Source organism: Phalacrocorax aristotelis, chromosome 2 (genome assembly GCF_949628215.1).
Source record: "Phalacrocorax aristotelis chromosome 2, bGulAri2.1, whole genome shotgun sequence".
NCBI lineage: Eukaryota > Metazoa > Chordata > Aves > Suliformes > Phalacrocoracidae > Phalacrocorax > Phalacrocorax aristotelis.
This window is the reverse complement of record NC_134277.1, coordinates 138203763-138226865: the sequence shown is the minus strand read 5'-3', so window position 1 is coordinate 138226865 and position 23103 is coordinate 138203763. Positions and strand designations below refer to the sequence as shown.

The 23103-nt window shown below is 44.8% G+C and overlaps 2 protein-coding genes across 2 annotated transcripts; one reads left to right on the top strand and one right to left on the bottom strand.

Moving 5' to 3' along the window:
- The first annotated feature begins 8 nt into the window (after positions 1-8).
- Positions 9-5784, top strand: RBIS (ribosomal biogenesis factor). Its single transcript, XM_075085327.1, has 3 exons — positions 9-740; positions 4148-4264; positions 5618-5784. The coding sequence occupies exons 1-3, from the start codon at positions 621-623 to the stop codon at positions 5684-5686; spliced, it is 306 nt and encodes a 101-aa protein (XP_074941428.1). The 5' UTR covers positions 9-620; the 3' UTR covers positions 5687-5784.
- E2F5 (E2F transcription factor 5) lies at positions 5738-21142 on the bottom strand. Its single transcript, XM_075085321.1, has 9 exons — positions 20843-21142; positions 14682-14791; positions 13859-14020; positions 12579-12622; positions 11054-11118; positions 9195-9459; positions 8318-8521; positions 7839-7883; positions 5738-6477 (listed from the first exon to the last, which is right to left on the bottom strand). Exons 1-9 carry the CDS (start codon positions 21125-21127, stop codon positions 6368-6370), a joined length of 1290 nt encoding a protein of 429 aa, XP_074941422.1. The 5' UTR covers positions 21128-21142; the 3' UTR covers positions 5738-6367.
- Positions 21143-23103: the final 1961 nt, after the last annotated feature.

Below are 23103 nucleotides of genomic sequence, written 5' to 3'. Positions count from 1 at the left end.
CGTCCCCCGGCTCTCGGCGGCCCCGCAGCGCGGCCCGGGGGGCAGCTGCGGTGCCACCTCGCAAGGGACCGGCTCCGACACCCCTCCGCCAGCCACCTCTCCGCGAGCGCCGCGGGTCGTGCTGCAGGGAGACACGGGGAAATAAGTGTCTGCCCCTGGGGTTACACCCCCCACAACCCCAAAGGAAAGCCCAGCGAGCATCGCCGCCCGGCCCAGCGCGTCCCGCGGCGGCACCGCCCTCCCTCCCGCCTTGGTCCGGGGGCAGCGAAGCCCGTTCCCTCGGGAACCGGCCCATAAGACAGGAAGGTGTCCCGCAACCCGCTCGAAATTGATTTATTTTTTGAATCTTTGTGTTCCAGGGACGCACGTGCGTTGGCACCGCAGCGTTTAACCCGTCGGCCCGCGGTGACCCGCGCAGGAAGCTCAGCCTCACCGTGCGGGAGGCTGGACGGGGAGGGCGGGCAGCCGGCGCCGGGACGGGGACGCCGCTCCCGCTCCCCGCGGCGGGGCCGGACGGGCCGGACGAGCGCCCCCTGCCGGCCCCGCCCCCCAACGCCGGTGCTGTGAGGGGATTGGAGGCCTCCCCGGCGCGCGGGTGTGACGCCGCCGCCGCCGCCGCCATGGGGAAGAGCCGGTCGCGGGCGGCCAAGGCGGGGAGTGTGTTCCGCATCGCCCGCAGCGGCGCCGTCAAGGCCAAGGCCAAGGGCAAGGCGCGGCCCGTCACCTCCGGGCTGAAGCAGGTGCTGGGGGGGGGGGGGGGGGGGGCGGCGTGGCGTGGCGTGGCGTGGCGTGGCGTGGCGTGGCGTGGCGTGGCGTGGCGTGGCGCGGCGCGGCATGGCTCCGGGCCCCACGCGGGATTCCGGCCGGTGCGGCCTTGCCTCTCCTGAGGCCTTTTCTGCGGGGCGGAGGGAGCGCTCGCGGCGGACCGAATAGAGCTATTTTACGGGCGGTTTTCTTCTGGGTGCAAAACCGCAAAATACACAGTGCCCACCTGAAAACTCGGGTTCTGCGTTGATGTCACCATCTTCAGAACAGAAAATAAGAGCTCAGAAGGTTTATTTGCCTCATCTGCAAGCACCCGCCACGTAAGGCCTCGAGCCGTTCTGGTGGAGGGGGTCATTTAGCATCTGGTGGCATCTCGGTGCGTCCTGCTCAGCCTGGAGAGGAGACGGCTGAGGGGGATCTTAACAAGGCTTATAAATATCTGAAGGGTGGGTGTCAAGGGGATGGAGCCGGACCCTTTTCAGTGATGCCCAGTGGCAGCACCAGGGGCAGTGGGCACAAATGGGGACACAGGGAGTTCCAGCTAAACATGAGAAAAAGGTTCTTTCCTGTGCGGGTGCCAGAGCAGTGGCACAGGCTGCCCAGGGAGGCTGTGGAGTCTCCTTCCCTGGAGACATTCAAAACCCACCTGGACGCGTTCCTGTGCCCCCTGCCTTGGGTGTGCCTGCTCAAGCAGAGGGGTTGGTTGAGGTGATCTCCAGAGGTCCCTTCCAACCCCCACCATTCTGTGACTCTGTGAAGGCGGCACTAAAGACAGCAGTTGTTTAATGAGCTGGCGTTTACTGGGCACATAGTGACATTGAATTACTGGTGTAATTCAGGGTATCGTTTAACAAAATTGCTTGATCCAAACCACCAGGCATGGATTCTACAAGGGCAAGTCTTGCTCCTTTCCATCATATTTCTGACCGCAGCCCCCTCTTACCAGTCTCTGGGCTCTCTCCCCATAGCTCGCCTTGGTGCTGGCTTGGGAGCTGATCACATACTAGGTGATTTGACTTGCTAAATCAGCAGCAAATGCAATTAATAATGCATTTTGCATTTTTCTCTGCTGGGATGATGAGTTGAACAAACTCAATTATGAATGAGTGCAAAGAGAAACATTTTGTGGGGGAAGAACCAGAAAGGATGGAGCCTCTTCTGACCAAGAGGCTGTTTATTTGTCAAGTAAGACCATGTCGGTGAGTTGCAGTGAACAGAACTAAGAGCACACACTGCTGTATGTTTTACTCTTAATACCTCTTTTCCCCCTTCTGACACCTTAGATGAGCTGATTTAACATACTAAAGCAATGGAAAAGTAAACAGCAAAAAGAATGTTCTGCTGTTTTCGTGTCTGGAGAGCACCACAGCCCAGAGGAAGGAGTGGGTCGTGTGGCTGGGAGTGATGCAGGGGAAGAGGGATGGGAGTGATCTAAGCAAAAGTTTTCCTCTTGGTAGCAGCAAGTCATTATAAGGTATCTTCTTCTCACACCCTGCCTCCGGCCTGAGCTGTGTGATCTGCTGAGAGTTCAGCTGGTCCCTCTAGAAGGGCATCTCAATAAAAGCAGGAAGTTAGGGGCTTATTGTTCCGATCAGATTTAGTTGCAGTCTGCTGGGCAAACAGAGTTAAATAGCAGCTCTTAAAAAAAAAAAAAAAGCCCTTCCAGATTTTCTCCTGGAAGCTAAAGCCACTTGACAAGTTAATCTGGTAGACAAGACAGGAACGTAACAAACTGTGGAAATAAACAGGGAGCCTAAAAACAATTTCATGTTGCTGGCATCACACCTCCACTTAGTCTAGAGGGTTCTGTATAGTAAAGGGAGAAACAGGTTTAAAAACATATTTATGAAAAGTCAGTAGCTTATTAGGAGTAAAATTTTATTCTGTGTGTTTGAGGCTCTATTCTTTAATTCATTAAGCCTTTGGGGATTTGCTTATCATTAAGCAGTATAGGAAAATGCTCAGGAAAAAATTGTTAGAATAGGTTTATTCTTTAATAGATAAAAGTCCATCATAACTATTCAACCAACTTTTGATATAGATACACATGCTGGTTGCAGAGCCTCTTTCTACAGAGGAGCCCTGCCAGAGTGGCTGAGGGTATCAGCTATTAAAACTGACTGGATCCATTCAGCACCCCTGCAAAGCTGGAAAACTGTAACTAGCCCCAAAGGGAGAACTCGGCTCTTTGTGAATTGCATTGTCCACAGTCCCATCCACTGATTTGAGCTAGGAGCAGAGTCCGTATTTCTTGGGTCACCATACCGGTTATTATGAATTAAACTGCTAATCTGAATGGGCTTGTTTTACCATCCTCTGGCCACTGCTTTCTTACTACTGGTTCTCTTGGTCGCTCACTTAGAATAGATGGAAATATTGTTAGTGTACACATCCTCTGAAATCATGGCAGCTTTGAAAGCAAAATGAATACGTGTAACAGTTCACGCTTTGCTTCTGCCTATGTAAATTGCTGGAAGGTGAATTACAGGGGCAGCCTTTGGAATAGCAGTAGGTATCCTGAACTTTGGGGTTGCCTGAGGAAGCATGAGTGTGCTTCTGGAACATTTGCTATGTATTAGGCCGTTGTCTAGCTACAATCCTGTTCCAAACTTGGCGCCTCAGAAGTAACAGGTGCTAGCGCTGATATCAGCTGAATTTTGGTTTCTTGCAGTGGTGAAAGAGTTAATGGCCCCATGCATCCACCCTGCTCCTCTACCACAGATTATTGTCCCCAGAGCACAGCATGTCTGTGTCTTAGATCCTCCCCTTCAAAAGTATCTTTGCTGAAATAAGATAGGAAGGCAGACCTGGGCTAGTAAGTGAGGCTGAGGTGTCCAGGGACCAGATACACATCCTGGTCTGCTACAGCTGTAGAAGTTTCTTTAAATACCATAGCAAAATCTGATAGACGTTGTTGGCCAGACCTACCACATGAACAAGTAGGAATGCAAAGTGTGATGCTGAAAGGCAAAATACCGGGAAAAAAATCAGAATGGTAAGATCGTTTACAAATGAAGGAAGGAGCCCTTCCTGGAATTCCACTCCAGCTAAGAGGAGCTGAGGGTGCAGAGTAGGGCCTCTCCACAGCCTGGCTTTTGTTTTCTCCATCTTCTGTTTCTGGATCACTATGGGCTCCCTTTCCAATAGCACAAGTTTAACACCTTTCATAACTTTCAATTAATTAGAACACTAGCAGCACATGATTAGATGATATAATTAAGTAACAGATAAACTCAAGTTTAAAAACATACCTATTAAAAAGCAATATTGAAGATATGCGTGCAACACAGGCTATATAGTAGTTGTACAAAACCAGTGCAATTTCACATGCCAATTGAATTTCAGTTAAAAATACCAATGCCTGTATTTTTTTCCCTCACAGATAAACATCAGAAATGCTGAGAAAGTTAGCACAATAAATAAAGCATTTGCTGAAGTTCAGAAAGAAGTACAGCAGCTCTCAAAAGGCACTGTAGCAGAACCTCAGAAGAGTGATCAGGTAATTTCCCTTTGTAAAAATCTGAGGAGGTAAATGAAAGGAAAATGCATGTTCAAAGCATTGTATTCTGGTTGTAAGACTGCAGGCAATTCATGCAGTTGCTTTAAAGCTATAAACCTAGCTTTATTAATTTCAGTTGTGTGGTAATGTTGAAATCTGGTTAACATATTTAAGTGCTATATAACTACTGAAATCAAGAGAGAAGAGGGTGGGCAGCCAAGCTGGAGCACGCTTCCAAAACAAAATTATAAGTTATGCTCTAGCTGTTTTTTAATTTACTTTTTTTAAAGTTAATTCCAGCTCCAGCCCCTTGATTTGAGACTTATGCCTCAGCATAAATAGACACAGAAAAGCTGAACCTTGCTGTCCCCTGCCTAGCTGAAGCTCCTGATAGTGCTTTGAACTGAACAGCTCTGCCTCTTTCTGTTCCCGATTCCTAAGCCTTCATATCACCTCATCAGAAGTAACAACACCTGAAACAGGAATTTCTGTACTAGAGCTTTTTTGCCTGTAGCACTTAGGGTTCAAGGAAGTGTTTCGCTTGTCTTCCTTTGTCTACTGTATTAAACAGGGCTACATGCAGTCTTGAGCAAGAAATAATTCACATAATTTGATTGCAGACAAGCTCCTCCATGTAAACTCTTTATACTGACTCTTCCTGACGTACAGGGCATGGTTTGGGGGAAGAGAGAAAGCAGTGGGCCAGGACAAAGTACAGATGAATCTACCCTGGCTGTTGGGGGAAGTAGAGGGAGCCGGGAGAAGTGGACATGGGTCGTGTTTTATTTACAGTGCCCGGGGTGCTCAAGCTTCTGTATGGCTGGGAGCAACTGAATGAGTGTCAAATACCTTACGGAGAGGTTGAAGGAAAAGGGAAACGTAGGTGACAGTGCCACCAGCACAGGATGAGGCCGAGCAAGGGTTTCAAGGTAGTTGATCTCTGCTGGTCTGCTATCGCACGCAGCCAGGAATTCAGACCGTACCACTGCTCATGTGCTGGTAGGGCTGTACATGACGTAATGCTGACTTGGATCACTCAGGCTTTAATGGTATTTTCTCCAAAGCTGCAAAATTATGTTGTCGAGAGCATTTCCTGAACTAAATGCTGAGCCTATTCCCATTTGGCTGTTGTATGTTATGTTACTGGCATGATGCTTTGTCTTTCTCCTGCAGCACAAAGTATTGGCTGCTTTTCTGTCCAGTTTAGTGAATCCTGTAATCCCCCAAATTATATATTTAAATTAGGCTAAAGACACACTAATCTTCTAGACAACAGGTATTAGGGTTTTTTTTTTTTCCAACAGAGTAAAACCATATTGCTTACCACTTTAAGCTGTAACTAATTTTTTTCAGGTTTCCACACGTATGGAAGATGAACCAGCAAACGTGGATGCTGCTACAAGCCTATTATCTCAGTTGTAATGCATAATGGACAATGAAGGGATTGCAAGAAATGAAGATCAAAAATACTGATGGCTTTGTTTGTACAATTTTATTAAAAAAATCTTGTTAATATACAAGTATTGGCACACTTTAATACAAACTACAAACAGACCTTTCCTATCATCTAGGAAAGTGGAATGTCAGAAGTCAGTGTGAGAAACTTAAAGTGCTAAAACAGAAGGCACTTCACAAAATTGGTTCACTGAAACAATTTAGCATAACTCAAGTTGATATCCTTTACTTTTCAGCTTGGCAGTGAGAACTTCAAAATTGTTTGAAACGTTAAAAAAAATACAGAAAGCTTCTTGGCAGTAAAGCTTCAAAGAAAATGCTGTTAACTCTGAGCAAGAAGCCTAATCATTTTGGAAAAATGATCAAGAGGCTATAAAGCATTTTCACTTTTCTTACTAAATAAAACTCCAAATACTTGGATTACACAGAGGACACTCAGGTGAAAAAACGTGCCAGAATTTTTGATAAAAGCCCTTTTTTCTGGTTGTTGATTTTGTTTTGTGAAGTAGTTAGAGGAAGCAAAAGGACATATACTCCCCAGAGTCAGTGAACTAAGAAGTTATACATTCATTATTCAAATACTTAGGTTATGAAGAAGTCTAGAATGTTATAGTTAGAGGTAGATAAGTAGTCTGGTTGACACAATATCTAATAATTTAGTATCTGTACATCAAAGAGATCACAGACTCCTTCATTATCATCCAGGTTAAAGTTGTAGTCATCTCCGGGAGTAGGAGAGAGTCGTAAGAGAGGAAAAACTGTAAAGCAGGAATAGTTTAGTTTAAGTTAAAACACTTTCAGAATATCAGCCCTATCTCATAATTCAGTATGTTTGTCATCACCAGTATCAGGGTTAGTCTTAATTAAAATAGTCTTGATAATCAGACAAGCATGCTAGGATACATACTGCAAATACCTGTATTGCCTTCAAACTAAAGGTGATAAGTGATGTGTCTACATTTTTTGCGTAGTGTTTTAAGTGAAATTTGCTGGAATGGAGTGATAGCTGTGGAATATGGACTTAATTTCTCCTGCAGCAAAGGAGTTCCTGAGCAGCTTTTGCAACTTTCATCACAAAGCCATCATTTATATTTATATTTCTTCATCTTATTGCAGCATGGCATGTATCAGCCTTCAAATACTTACCATTTTAGGTAAGGAAGTTATCATTATCCCTGTTTTACAGAAGAAAAATGGAGGCTAGCAATTTCTCCATGCACTGCATTTCAAGCATGGACTTGAAGCAGTCTTTGGGGAAGGAACACAAGAAGAGAAGCCTCAGCTCCTCATGCTGCAACCTCAGGAACACTAACCTAGTGCAGATGAGTTGGGCATGCTGTACCTGCTCTAGAAGTGGAGACTATTTCCATTTTAGCCCTGACTGGGGATATTCACATAAGCCCATCTTGCCCCCTAGATTTTGTAACTAACTACATGGTTCTTTCTGAATAAGCCCTGAGGTTGCCTGCTTGAAAGGCAGGCATTGGCAGAGGCTGCTCAGAGCAGCATATTTACAGGGCAAGAGGAACAATGCCAGCCGAGTCCACCTCTTTGCCTGGCACCTCAGTGAGACAGAGCAGAGAGGCAGGGAGCACATGAGCTTACCAGCTGTGGTTCGGTTCTGCACTCGTATGGCCACTGAGGTGCAAGAGCAGAAACGGGTGACATTTGTCTGTTCTGTTAGAGTACCGCAGCTGGCCATGTGCCAGTCTGCATGCAGGCACGTAAACGTGTTCAGAAATGTTCACTCAAAGCTCCTGCAGGAAGCCTCACACAGAACAGGTTTTTCTAAAAATTTGTTTTGTTTTTTTAAGGCAGCACTCTAATCATCAGCCTGTTCCTTCTTTGTTCCTGAATGAAGGATTGGTGGGTTACTCATGCATGTAAGTGCTTGCTGGATTAAGGCTTTCACATTTTGATTGTTAAATAAAACTGTTGCAGGGAATGGAAAGGGGAGCAGAGCCAAGAATGACAAAGACAGAGGCAGTACAGGGGAAAGAAGTAGTTCCATACTGACTCTTGGCATCAGATTTAACAGACACCATCCAAGAGTGTTGTTCACAGAAAAACCATGCTGCTACTTGTGGTTATTAGAAGAGTAAAGATGCTAAATACTTACCATCAGAAGACATGAGTTCATCAATAATATCCCCACTGATATTTCCTGTGAAAGACAGGAGCATGTGTTTATGGAAGTCAACACATATTCTCTGCATTAAAACACCCAATGGCAAAGTACAGTTTGGCTCATGGGCAGTGTAGGAGCTGTGGAGATACCATGCCATGTGTATGTAAAATATATTCATCTTTGCATCTCTCAGTTTTTCCTGATACATTTCTCCCACTGATCTCTTATAACCCTAGAGCCTTGTACAATATGAAGCTTATTTGGTGGCAGAGAAAGGTGTTTTGTTCAAAATGAGTTTGCTACTCGGAGCTGGCTCAGTGGCTTCATTATGAGATGAGCAAAGGCCTGTTATTTCCCCTGTGGGAAAAGTGCTCATTGTTCCCTCTGTATAACTCATCAGTAGCTTGGGCACATAGAAGGGCTCGGGAAAGTAATAAAAACATTTAAAAACGGTAATTGCTTCTTCCTACCTGCGGGCTCCTCCATCTTTGCTATGTCGAATGAGTTTGGCTTGAGAATACAGTTAACATCCAGGGGCAGCAAGCCCTGGTAGTCATTTGAGCTAGCTGTAGCTTGGGCGACATCTCCTGAAAGGCTGGGGTACAACACCGACTCTGGAAGGCTGGAGTAAGGAGCTGCTGGGGCTGTACTGTCGTTCTGCTGCACACTGCCTTCTACAAAGAGAATGGCGTGTTATAAAGTCTGTTATGGTAACAGGGAACACAAAACACCTGCACCCAGGTTTGTCTTTTGAGGAGAACACAGCCAGTGTCTGGGATAAGGTGAGAGGAGTCTCCCCTTTCCAAAGTCACTGGCACAATTTAATCAGGATCCCTGAGAAGTACAGTTTGTAACTGACAGCATTTTCTTAAGACTTTTCATGTTACCCTACTATTATTATGAAAAAAATACCTGATATTCAGGCAGTCTCTCACTGTGGCTATGTGGAAGAAGGTAAGTGACCTTGTGGCACAAAAGGTGGCACTGGTACCTGTATTATCTGTCTCATTAAAAGGTACATGTTCAACTCTCATACTCCATCAGATGGTGGCAATTTTGTTCTTTACTGCGTCCTGGAGAAGGACCTTAGAATAATTAACAGGATCACATCCAAAAACTGTTCGGTACTAGATGATAAGCTACAAGGGGAGAATCTGTTTCACCATAGAGATGATGAGGCTTCTCTGTAACCTCCTGAGAGCTGTTAGTAAGCCCTTGGGGTAGTTTCTTAACAGACAGCTGCTACACTACGCAAATTCTTGATCTTTATCTACCACCTTTTCTCTTCTTTCCCTCCCGTCCCCTTCCTCCTCCACCCATCTGAGGTGGGAAAAACCCTGGACCCACCTGATGGTGTGTCAGCAACTGATGCTTGTGGTAACTCTTGTCCTTGGTCAAGACCTTGTTCTGGTGGATTTTGAGGAGCTGTAGCAGGTTTAAGGGGAGTTGCTGGAGCTGCAGGTTGAGATGGGGACTGTGCAAGGTCATCGGGCGGAGGAACTGGAAACACCATGGGCTTCGAGGAGCTTGATTCTTTATTTATAAGCAGCACATGGATAGGTCCTGAACTACTTTTAAGATTGATCTGGTATTTCTTCTGTCCACTCTGTCCCTGTAGAGGTGGTGTATTAAGAAAGTTACTGTTCCTTGAGAACTTGGAACTTTACAAAACTTAACAGTTATTCCCCACAGAAAGTAATGAAGATGTTTGAACAGAATTCTCAAACTGATACAGAAGATAAATACAGTGCTCTTCTAGTTAGATCACTAGGAAGAGCTGAGAATTGGCACAAACTTATCAAATCATACTCAGAAAAATTTACACTAATATATGCGATCTAATAAAAAACCAAAAGAGATTACAAACCTGTAATATATTTACCCGACCAGAACACAGTTACACAAGACACAAATACACAATTCTTCAAAGTGCTTAATTAAGTCTTAAATTCAAGTTACGTGAGATTTATAGCGGGGCTACATCTTATTAATAAAGCAATGATAAATAATTATTTCTATACATTTAAATCTCTTCCTTTTAAATGGGGCTTCAGAATGATCCTGGTTGGGACCAAGCACCCTAAAACAGCTGAATATCTCACCCAGACTGAGTGAACACAGGATCATGAGTCAGTAGAAACAATTTTGTAGCCGATTTGCCAGGCCTTGATTTGGTAAGCTATTTAAGCAGCACAGCTAGGATTAGCCCCCTCTAGCACAGTCTCGAGACCGCTGACTGCGGAGTGGCTAATTCAGCAAGCAGGTTTTCAGCAAAAAATGAGGATGAGGGAAGTGGGAAAGGAGCCTCGGGGGAGGGGAACCAAACCCAAAACATCTAATTTGAAGTTGGTGATGAAGACTAAGATCAGCTGGTTTAGTCCTCAACAAAAAGCCAAAAACCCCCCAACATCATGCTAACTAGGGTCCCACAGAGAACCTTACCATTGCCTGAATTGTTCTCAGCAGAGACAGACAAAGATAGTTTCATTGGGATCAGCTTCATTGTTCTAGCTTTGGATGCTCTTATGATATTAGACTGTGCTTAGCCTCACTAAAAATAGCTGGTGAACTTCTCAGGTGAATTTCACCCTTCTACAAGCATAGTGGCTATCATGCTTCATACAATGCTCTCTCCCAACTATGTAAGCTCTATTTAAAACAGAGCACTGCAGCAAAAAAAAAAAAATTAAAGATGGACAAAGGGAAGTAGTTTGGCCTCCTACGTTACTCCTGCCTGTTTAAACCTGCTTTCTCACTTCAGCCAGAAGTCTGTATTTCTCTACCCAGTCTAATACCACATTACTAAACATAAACGAATAAATCCAGAAGGCTCTTTCATAAGAGATCTGATTTAGCAATATAATAGAGAAATTAGACACATAAAAGTAGCTGCTAACAAGTTCTCAAGGGAATTAATGACAATTATGCTTAATTTGGAAAGCTGCAACATTTAAAAGCAAGAGAGAAGAAGAGAGGGCAAAGAAACCCAGTATTGTAACTTTTTTTTAATAGAAGACAGAGTTACCATTAGTCTATCCAGGTATTCAAACACACTTTTCCCCACCCGTTCCCCTCCATTCTCAACGGGCAGCATCTCAATTTTTCCCCTTTCACATGTAGTTAGAGAGAAATGCTCCACTCTAATGTAGCTCTTCTTTTCCACTGTCCCACTAGAACACTTAGGCAAACAAGAAACCAGTACATACCATTTCGGGTATAGGTACTTCTAACTGTGTACCACAAGGTGCTTGAATTGCTAGAAGTGTGTCTCCTGGTTAAATAGCAATTTTTAAGCAAGTGTTAAGTGTACATATTTTTCTTAAGTCTTGCATGGTGTCCTCTCAAATGAGATATGCTAGTTCTCTAAGGCCACTTAAAATACTGCATAATTCTAGCATAAATAAACTGTGGCAGGACTAGCATAGTCCCTGTAAGATCCAAGTATATCACACAATGTAAATCACAGCATTCCAATACTTATAAAAGGTTCTTGCAACTATGGTCTCATAGCAAAGCAATATTTAGCACTTCTTTTACCTGTTTGTTACTGTCTCCAGGTCTCCTAGTTGTATACGTAACATGAGGTGAAAGTATTTAGTTAACTAGTTTCTTTTTCAGTTAAAATAGCTCTCCTGTCCAGCTCACTTTATGGCTTTGAAAAACAGTGGTAGTACAGAGAGATTTAACAGATGAAGGAAGAAAAGATCTTCATGGTTGTCTTCAGTGCCAGCACTTCCTAGTCTCTGAGCTCACAGCTTCTGCAGCACACACAACAGGGATGTAACAGCTGACTATCAAACTCACCTGTGGCTTATTATGTCCACTAATATGTATTGGTTAGAGTCAGCAGATCACAGTTACATCGACCGCACTGGCACGACCTGCCTTACACTGCAGGTCACTCACCTACCTGCACATCATTTCCCCTTTGTCCGTAACTTGGAATAATGCTTTTCTTTCTCTGCCTCCTAAGAGACACTTACACGAAGTACTACGTGACTGGCATGCTAGGTGCCTCCACATTTTGTAGTGTCTAACTCTTCTTAGTTAACAGCTCATTTTTGCTAAACTCTGCAGTATTGTCTCATCTTGCCCTTTTATTCAAAAACAACCAACCTTCCTTGTGGCAAAGAAGAGGTGGTTTTGAGCCTAGCTGGAGGCTGAACAACAATCTTCCCTGGGGTGCCCCAGGGTCAGGAAAGGATGTCAAGGGAAGTAACTTCTGCCAGCAATTCTTGGCAATTTCTTCAAACCTCTTGTACCGAAGGAATCCTTTTGATTTAGTACCAATGGCCCACCCTTGAACTTCAGCTGGCCTGATTTATATAGCAGCATCAGGAGCTCCCTCTCGCTGCAGCTGCCACCAGAAAGTTTTAGGAAATTTGGACCTACCAGATCATTCTGGTGGGTTGGACCAACATGCCCTGTTCCTGGTTCTGTTAACAGCCTGAGGCAAGCTGCTGCAAAGTATGAATACAGAAAAAGATATCCAAAACCAGTACTCTGAAAACAGCTAGCTTCCGTTCCATACAATCTGTGACTACAGCTAGAAAATGCCAGAACTTGCTAGTCAGGAACATTATGAGAGACATTACTTACTACTGATCACTACCGAATATTTCTAAATTCAAAATACTTACAGGGAAAAAGCAGGTTAGTTAGCAAGTTAGTTTTCAAGAGCAAGATCAGGAAATCCCTCACTTTACGAAATACAGCCTAGCAGAAACTTACCATTGAAGCAGTTGCAGATATCTTCATGGGTTACGTATGAAAATGTAATTTATGTCAAGGAACATTTTTCTTAAAGCAACATGAAACTGGTATTTTTTGCCCTTTAAAAGAAGTTTGTCCAAGAGCCTGAACTATAAACTTATTGCTGGTACTCAGATGTGTAATCAAGGCATGCTTTTTGGCTTTCACAATGGCTACTTAAAAATAGCAGAGTTCTGTCTTTCAAAGAAAAAAAAAAAATCTGTATCTGTGAAGAAAATAAAAGAAGAAAAAAGTTGCATAGCTTGAATGAAAGGAGATTCTCCTAAAAAAGGAGAACATGTAAAATCTTGTTTTGAAGAATACCATTTGCCTCACTAACATGACACTGTAGAATTCAAGTACATATCAGAACTTCCCAGAATTGCATAAAAATACTGCCAGAGGGGACCCAAGAGGTCATCCGCCGTCCCATTCCCCTGCCTCAACGTAGGATCAACTGTTAAGGCATTCCAGACAGACATTTGCCTCCCCTTTTCTGGAAACCCTCCAGTGATGGATATTCCACCACCTCCCTGGGGGGTCAATTCCAGTGCTAGCTCTCACAAAGGAAAGCTTCTCCTAACATCTAACTTCAATCTCCTTTCAACAAAACCCATATTACAGGAACAGCTTCTGCAGGAGCAACTGCAAATGATTTTTAAGTAATTATCACTGGTACTGCAGATAAGAATGACACTTTCCTGCTCCAAATCTCAGGTGTCTGTTTCACTCAGTATCTTGCAAGACAGCTAGACACATGGTTACAAGCAACATAGCTGGAACTCTGCTCATGGGGTATTTACACACAGGATATTTTTCCAGTTCCAAACCCAACAAGCTTTGGGACTTTGTCTACTCAATTTATCTTTGGGTGATAGCTTAATCTTTTCAAAAGAAGGAAGCAACACAAAAAGAGATTCATGTAAAGCACTGCTAAGAAAGTGTAAATTCAAGTGCTGGAAAGCAATACAATTAATTTAGAAGAAGGCACCAGTATTATACCATCGACTTAAAAATTAGTGCCATATATATGTGTGTGTATGTGCTAAATTATTTTCAGGTTACCAATCATACATTCACCGAGTAATGTAAATAAGATTTATATTTTCTTTCTTTTTGAACCAAATCCAGAAAAAAAATATTTGCCTTTCACTATCTTCTGGGTAAAATGGACTTCATTATGCTTTACCCATTACCTACACTTCAACTGTTGCTTTAATTCTAGTTCCAAGATTCACACAATTCTTTTAAAAGGATATTGGTGGTTTGTAGAATCATCCATGACATTCTTGATACTTTGCTGAAGCCACAGTTTCTGCTGATCCAATTCTTTTTCTTTTAGCTCGAGATCTTCAATTTCAGCTTCCAGATACCTCAGCCTGTCTATGACTTCTTTTGTATTGCAGCCAGCACCTACTCCTCTTAAAAAGGCACAAAGATTCATGAAACCACAAGAAGTGAATATCTGAAGCAAACACGCAATGAAAATGTCTTAAGACTACTTTTGATATTTTGAAAATCTACTAGTATTCAATATGAAGGAAAGGAGTATTCACCCTCCCCAGCAGTGTTTTAACAGAAAAATGAAAGTTCTTAACTTCAAATCAAACTTAAAATTCCCCTTTACCCATTTTCTTTTGGAATGTAGCTTTTTCTGCATTGGAGCTGGTTTGCAGGCCCCTTCTCCCTCCCTGCCAACTCTTAGCTTGAGCTTTCCCCTTCAGTGACCCAAGAGAAAATAGGCACGACTACAGGCAGGCAGGTAGGTAGGGACACTGTGTGTCCCAATACTCTTCCCAGATTCACCTAGAGTAAATTTTTAAACATGCTAGTTATAAAGTAGCAGCACAAGTTTTCCGAGTATCTCTCTTGTATGCTTTAAATGCGATTTTATGTATCAAAAATGCAAGTTAAAGGGAAGACAAAGTTTGTCTGCAACTTTACTGTGATTCTAAAACATCATATTGCTCACTGATGAGCATAACATTAATTTTACGATGTCATATCTAGTCAGGAGAAGTGGAAAGAGGCAATTTTTGTGCTCTTGAGCACGTGGAAATTTGCAGAATTGACATGGCTTACTTCCACTGAATGCTGTTTTTTGACTTCTTCTCAATGAGATCAATCCCCTCCAGAACGTTGGTGATATCATAGATCCTTCTCTTCTGCCTCACAGCAAGGGTATCAGCAGCCTGTCAAAAGAACAACGAGTATCAGCAACGTGCACGCTGAGGGTAAGACAGTTAAGCCATTGCCTTGGAAAAATGCCAAATAATGTCATCCCGAAGGGAGACAGAAGGTTCAGCTCTTCAAGAGCCAGACAGTCAATCATGAATTCAAAAGTTCAGCACCTGCATGTAGTGCTACAAGCATGCTGAGAGGAGTCACCTCTTTGAAGGCCAGCAGGCCTACCCTCATCAGAGAGGAGAGCTCACGTGTGTTGCAAAGACCGTGTTTGGTATTTGGAGCATGTGCTATTCAACCGCACGGAGGAGCCTGCAACGCTCTTTCTGGAAGGTAGGAAAAAGTGGGGAGGGCAGGCAGAAACACCCTGCAGCGGAAGACGCTTCTGAAGCCAACAATGTGTCAAGTTTATAATCCCTTCCACTGACATTTGAGGTATTGCAGTCTTTGGATTAAACTGTGTTGGGATACGAAACGACAGGGCTGTAATTTCACAAAGTGGCTGATGGAGAGCTGCAATACTTCAAGCCAGCATCGTCCTCTAACGTTTCACTGCACAAATCTACCTCGCGGCATACCTGGGCTGTCACACCGAGTACCTAGCGCCTTCACAGCCACCAGGACCCTGGTACAGCTCATAGGGATGCTCGCCGCTGCCACACAATCACTTTTAAGTTAACAGCTATCTAGGCCACGTGGCTGCGTGCTGTCACAGCTTGCCACTCAAAGCAAAGCAGAATGTCAGGCAGAGGAAACACTCTGCTTCATGCCGTAATTCTCTCTGAGGTGGCTTTAATGTACCTGATGCAAAGACTTAAGATAAAATAAGCAAACTTGAGCTAGTCACGTCTTCCACACCCTCATCTCTTTGATGCTGTAAAGTGGCTCAGGTTTAAAGACTATTAGCCAAAAGGAGAGAAAGCAAAGAGGAGTGTGACTCTGTAACTACTTGGAAAACTCAGATACAATGATTGCAAGGGATTATAGTTATTAAACAGATTAAAAGAAAAAACGGAAGAAAAATAAAGAAAAAGCTAGCTGGCAAAGACTTCTGCATCCCAAATTTCAACTAATGTGTAAAGGCAACTAATTTTCACTATAGGCACACAATGATTCATTTCATTTTGTCCAACAATCTCTCAAATTAATGCTTAGTAAAGTAGCCAATGTGAAGAATAGAACCTGAGACAATCACAAATAGGAATGAAAACCAAATCTATTTTATAGCAAAGTCCATGTACTAACTCCTTTTACTATATTTTCTGAATCATAAACTAACTCGCTAATCTTCCAAAGAAATGACACCTTCCTATTAATCACTAGGACTTAGTAGCCCAATTCATATTGGTGAATGTTTTGCTAATGACGTAAAATTAAAGGAAAAAATGAAAGAATAATGGTGATTAAGAATACTTTTATAGCCATAAAGTATAAGCACTGCTTTTTCTCCTTGACAGTGATATACCTACTAAACACTGTTTCTACTGATACTGTTATCAACATTTATCTTTTGTATGGCCTTCTGTAGCAGCCTGTTGAATTTCTTTCCTATTTAACAGAGCAAAATACATACAAATACATATGAAGTGCACACTTTAGTTCTCCCCAAGGAAACAGGCTTTTCAATCACTTGTATCAGAGGGTATGCACCTGCTATCTTAATCTGCTGTTTTTGCTGCATGCAGACCCACTGCTTACAAGATTGCAAGAGAAAGCCACTTAAATCTAGGAAGTGACAAAATTGATGGTGCCTGTGCAATATTTAATCAACACTCTCTACATCTCACAGTCTTCAGAGGCACAATTTCTACAAGCTCTCCACATTATTCAGTGCAAGGAATGGACAGCACACACTTAATCAGATGCTATTCTGATTAATTACATTCTGCTTTTCCCCCCCATTACTCAGCATATGGGCCTGGGACTTCGGCTACCGCTCGTGGCTAGAATGATAAAGAAACTTCTCTGGAGACAGATTTCATTACCTCATGAGATTTTTCAGAAATGCCCATCTGTACAATACATAAATGCTTTATGTATTTTCAAACCAAAGTTTAAGACTTACCAAAAAAAAAACCACACCCACAAAAAAACCCCACAAATAAACAACAAACCACACTAATTTTGAGTGCCCAGTTTCAGATGTTTCAAAGTTGGAACGGTCTCAGTACTCTAGTCTATTGCATTCTGTATGCCCAAAGCAGAGCTCCCATTAACACCAGCAGTAGAGATTTAGAGAATCACTACTGCTGCAAAACAGGTTCCAGAATGCCAGGTTAGGGGCTGAGGAAATGAAAGACACATACATATTTGGTTTGACTAGCACTGTATATAATTCAATCACAGCTACAAAGTCCAACTACTTAACAACAAGAATTCCAACAATGAAATCAAACCGGGGCAAGTCTGGAAAGTTTAATCCAGACATTCACTAACTTTCTGGTGCTGGTCTTATAACCTAATTATCTTCTTGGAATTTTACAGGGTGTTTCCATAGACATTTTAAAAACCAATTGAAAAGTTCCTCCCCAACACTGTAGCAGTTACCGATGTAACACCTTCTGGTAGGCACATGACTCAGAAATTAAGGTCAGGCATTCAGTTCCTCCACACAAACCATGCAGTAATGACTTCAATAATTAGGAGAGCCTCCTGAGACTTTTAAACAAATCTCCTGTTGTCAAAAACAGTTTTAAAATTCATCATTTCTCAGCCTATGCCAAATGTTTGAAGCAGGTCCAGGCAGCACAAGAAAGGGACATCTACCACAACAGCCCTGTTAAGATGGCTGGATGTGGCTTCTGCACCCCTTGCTCTGAAGCATTCGTGTTTGGAGTTCCTTCATAAAATCTTTTAATTGTAAAGCTGATGCACTCTAGTCATTCCTTCTAGTATCTCCTCATACTTTGAATACGTATGTATCCAAGACAAGCGCTATCCGAGTGTCTCAGAGACAGGTTCTGAACTGGAAGAAAAACACTGAAGTGCAGTGCTTTGGTTCTGTGTGCATTCAGATCGGTGCAACTTCTGGAATACAGAAAATGCACCATTTGGCACTGTTCCAGTCGCAGGCATGCGTGCTCACACAAAACCCTGCCCTGAACTTAAAAAAAAACCAACCACCAAGAAAAGGATAATTGAGAGTTTGTAACTGAGAGTTTGGGTGTGCTCTCACACAGCTTCTTCTTTGCTCCCTGGGAGCTGACAAAAGGCAGCGGGAATGATCAGCTGCACATTCGCTGCGGTAGCACTGAAGAGCAGAGGAATTTGCTACAGCACCATGGCAGAGTCATTACTGAGAAGCTTAACAAAGCAGGAGGGCCAGCAACGCCTGCTTGCTCCCCATGTGTCAGAGGAATGAGGTCCTGCATCTTCCAGCCTGTCCCTGTAACAGACGATAACATCTCCCCAAGAAGACCGTCAACAGCGTGGTGGGAGTTTTAAACTGAACAGCATGCCTGGCAACTTGTACATAAAAGTGCCAAGTATCACTGCATGCATAAAGGTTAAGGGAATGTGAAATTTAATGGATAGGATTTTCCTCTTTCTGTGGAACAGGGCAAGTGTAAGGCAGTTATTATTTGCTCCTGATCAATAAATTTCTAAATGATGCTTTGTACTAACGATCAGAAACACTACTTAACCTTGAGTACAGCAGGGATGGCATTCTGCTATAAACCAAGCCCATTTAAGAAATCAAGCCAAAAGCAACTGTATGCTACTGAAGAGAAAGAATACACAATGTTTTGGGAATCGTTTCAGGTGGCTTATCCCTTATTTTCTCATCCTGGTCTTTTTCTCTCTTCCCTGCAACTCATGGGTTGCTGCATTTAGGAACTTTGTTTTCTTTCCCTTCCATCTCATCCCTTAACATTTTAAGCTAACTTCCATAACTAGATTTGTTTATACAGGGTTATTCAGGGACAGTTATACAATTATTGGAGAATAGCTGTTTGATTTTAAAGGAAGTACTGTAGAATTCAAATTCCAAGTAAAGAAAATCCTCACTTCCACTCCCACGAGTTGCCAGATGTTAGCAGAGAAGCATCCAACACTAAAACATTTCCAAAAACAGTTCAACATACAGAACTCGCAGGGCTCCCTGCTCGTAAAGAGAGGAACAGCACCCACATGTAGGACAATGCATCACTACTGCTTCATGATGGGTCAGCACACATGCCCCAAAGTATCCTCTTACAGACCACTGAACTATAATTGTGGGTATATCAAAAAAATCACCAGGAAATGTCCTACAGAACAGCTTTTTACTCTCAATTGCTAAATCACAAAGCCAGACATACACTACGATTTCCAAATTGTATTTTCTTCATAGCACACTGCTGGTATTGCTGCAGAAATACTTACCAGCAGCATGACATCCAACGGTCAATACCTGCCAACAGGGAGACATCTGAAGATGCTCACTCCATGAATCATTTCCTGGAACGCTCTGTTCCGTATCAAGACCGACCTGGATCTTCAGTTCCCTGAGCACTCCGACATAACGTGCATGCTGGTTTTCATTATTCCTTAGGTATGTGGCTTATTTATGAGAAATACTAGTTATAGAGATGTATGTTCTGACTCATTGTTTATGAAAGTACCAACAATTTACTCACTTCAGTTAGTGTTTACTTCCAACAAACAGTATCCTGTAATTCAGAAACCAGTCTCCAATAAATGTTATGAGCAGAAATGTCTATGACTTGTTGCAATGCCCACTTAGTTTTCCTTGGCTACCAACCCTTCCACTCCCTCTGGGTGAATACCTGCCTCACAAAAGGGAATCAGAATCATCATCCCACCTCTTTACACAGCCCAGTTCGATTGTTCAAATCGAGCTCTTTGGCTCTTAAAGTCAAGCTTTTTGGCTTGATGGCTAAAAAGTTGCTTATGCTTTGCTTCTCAAACTGACCTGGAACACGTCGCAGCACACGACAGATAATAAAGCAAGCTGCACAACAATCTCCAAGATGTGGACAGCCAAGTTCCGTTTTACTGAAGAATGAGGCAGTTAAATACTAAGAAGTTAATCAACTTGTCCAGACCACAGCATGACTAAAGAGGGAAGACAACACCGACCAGCGTCCCTCCCAGTTCACCCTGAAGTTTCACGAGCCACAGTTAACATCACTGAAGTGCTTGCTCTCTGAACAGGGATGCGCAAAAAAGCTCTGAGAACACCATTCACCTCCTGGAGCCCATTAAGAATAATCAACAAATAAGGTCAGTCTTCCAGAAAGGACTTCAAGTAACCAAAGCGCCAAGCCAGCCTCTTACTGCACGCTGCTTGACTCCTCAGCAGTTCACTGAAGACCTCAACCAGCCAGGCAAAACACTCTTTAGCCTCGACGTGCCGTGCGCCCCGACAGCCGAGCAGAGCCCCAGCCCTTCGGACAGCGCGGCAGCACGCGCTGGGGAACGGGCGAGCGGGACACCGCGCCAAGGGCCGCACCTGGGATGGGGTGACATCCTGGCGTGAGGAGCTGGCGCAGGTGGGCTCGTCCCAGGGCTTCACCGGGGAAGCCCAACGCCTTCACGGCTCAGAGGTGGCCGGCTGCAAGAGTGGGTGAAGGAGGTTTGCCACCAACCCCGCCAATTAAACATATATAGAGATCGATATGAAGTATTAAAAAGGTGACCCTCTTGTTTTTCAACACCGTTTTCCCTTCACTAAAAGGACCTCGAGGGGGACGGGTGATAAAGTTCTAAATAACGGCCCGTAGACTGAGTCAGCGCACTGAACAGCAGTGAAGAATAAATAGGAAAAAACCCGGTGAGCTTCATTTTAGGCCCGGCACCCATTGCAACCTCTTGCAAATGAGTCGCCACGCGTGTTTTAGCCGGCTGTCAGCCACCCCGGGCACCCCCGCCGCCCGGGCAGGGGAAGGGGGAGCGGGCGGCCCGGCCCGGCCCCGGCCCCGGCGCTGCGCCGGGCCCCGGCAGCGCGGCGGGGCCGTGAGCGGCGGCGGGGCGCGGGGGTGCCGCGGCCGCCGAACCCCCGCCGCGGCCGGGCCGCCGCCATGGCGCCGCCGCCCCGCCCCGCCCTGCCCTCGCACCGCTTTGAGGTCCAGCACGCCGTCCTTGGCCTCCTGCAGCAGCGACACGAACTTGGTGGTCAGCAGCCCCAGGCTCTTCTCGTGGCGGCTGCTCCCGCCGCCCCCCGCCGCCGCCGCCTCGGCCGCCGCGGCCATGCCGCCAGCGGGGCCGCGCCGCCGCGCCGCGCCACGTGTCGCGGCCGCTGCAACGGCCCGAGCCCGGAACGGAGCCCCGGCCCGAGGGCTGCGGCGGGAGGGGCGGCGCCGCAGGAAGTGACGCCGCCACCGTTGCCTGGACACCGGCATGTTTGGGCGGCGGCGGGGGGCGAGGGGCGGCGGGACGAGCAGGGGAGCGGCCCCAGGCTGAGCCCGGCCGGGCCGAGCCGTGGGGTCCGGCTTACCCCGGGCGGGCGGCCAGGCCCGCGTCCGCCTCAGGAGGGGAGGGCCGGGGGTCGGCGGCCGGCCCGAGCTCCCCGTCGCTCATCTCTCCGTTTGTGTTTGATATAAAAACACTTCGATCAGTTATAAATCACGCTCTCGCATCTCCCGAGGCCAGAGCCGGGACGCGCCGATGGTCTGGCGAGAGGTACTGGGAGTTCCGGTGCTTGCCCAGACCTTCGCACCGGTGCCCAAAATACTCTTGGCCTTACCTTTCCCTCGGGTACGCCTCTCCCCTGCAGCTGCCGTCAGATAAAAGTAGATGAAGTCCACACGGTGGAAGAAATCGAGGGATGCACCTCGAGAAAGGAACGCTGTTGGGGAAGGACCCCCTGATACCCCACGGTGCGGGACCACGGAGCACACGATGGCGGGGTTACAGCGAATGTGCGTGTCACACGGGGCTCTGCCTCCACGCGTAATGGCGCATTTGGGGCGACATCCGTACCTGTAGCAGCGGGCAGGTGTGCGCTCTCTCTGGACCTTGAATCACATTCCTCCTGGCCTCGGGTAACACAGGAAATTCCTAATGGATTACACATTTGATAATGATTTAAATAAATCCATTGTCTGGAAGTGAAAACAAAGCAAAATCTAGTAATGGAATTGGTTTTAAATTGTCATGATTAATGCAGGAAATGTGCCTTGCATCTGACAAGGTCAGAGTTCACATTTTGGTTATATTTTTATGTATTCGGTTATCTTACACCCTTCAGAAATCTCAGGCTGAAATTTATCCTTTTAGCTTTAACCTACCTCATATTTTTATTATGTTATCATTTTGAGGCCTTTTCCCAAGGCAGAAATCATTTGAATAGCTATTAAGAAGTTTTAAGGAGGCCATACAAGCATAAGGAGGGAAACGATGCCAAAGGTAGAATTAGCCACAAGAAAAACAATCTAAACACCACTAACATGTACGTGTACCCCAGTACTCTAGGATGAGATTTCTGAGCCAAGAACAAGGAAGACAAAGAATTAACGTTAAACACATTAACAACCCCCTATGACGGAATCATAAAATAGTTTCACAATGAAAGTTTTGGAGGAAAAACTCTGAGCTGGTATTAATAAATTGAATCAGGGTAAGAGTAAGCTCTTTTACTTTCCTGGTGCATTCCAGGTATTCATTTACTTCGCGCCAGGGTGTAGCTTAGTCAAACAATAAGCAAAGAAAAAAAAAGCGCCCAAGGAAACACTCGATAAGCACGACAAGAGCGCTCTGAAGCGCTGCAGAAATGCGGCAGGCTTTCTGCATGAGTGACATCCATGTAAATGCTATAGAGCAGCCTTCCAGGTCAGTATTTCCTTCTGAAGAAGCAGGAGTGCGTAGGGCACAAGGTAAGAATGAGAAATCAGTTTCTTCAGCATTTCGGTGACATTGATATATTTGTATCAGGGAATCGAGATCACTGGGATGCCGGTAGACCAATAAATTAGGCTAAGTTTAAACTTTAGTAAATTTTACTCCAGACCAACATTTATTAATCAAATTTGCTATGAGTTCATTCTTACCCCTTGCTAAGCATTACCACTACGTATTAATTTTTACATAATATCGAACTTAGCACAGATTCAAAGCAGTCAGTCCGTAAAAGCTACATACCACCTTCGCAGGGGGTGTGCGGTACCACAGCGCGGATGCCTCCTCGTTGGCGCCGACGGCTCTGGTCCTCGGTGGTCTCCGGGGCCAGGTGCAGAACCCTGGACGCAGGGATCCAGAGCTGAAGCAAGTATCTTCCTTCTGCCGTCTCCTACAAAGCTGGGATCTTACCCTTTTATAAGGCTGTGCAATCTCCAGACCCCTCCCAGTCCTCCACCTCCACCCTCGGACAAGGTTAGTG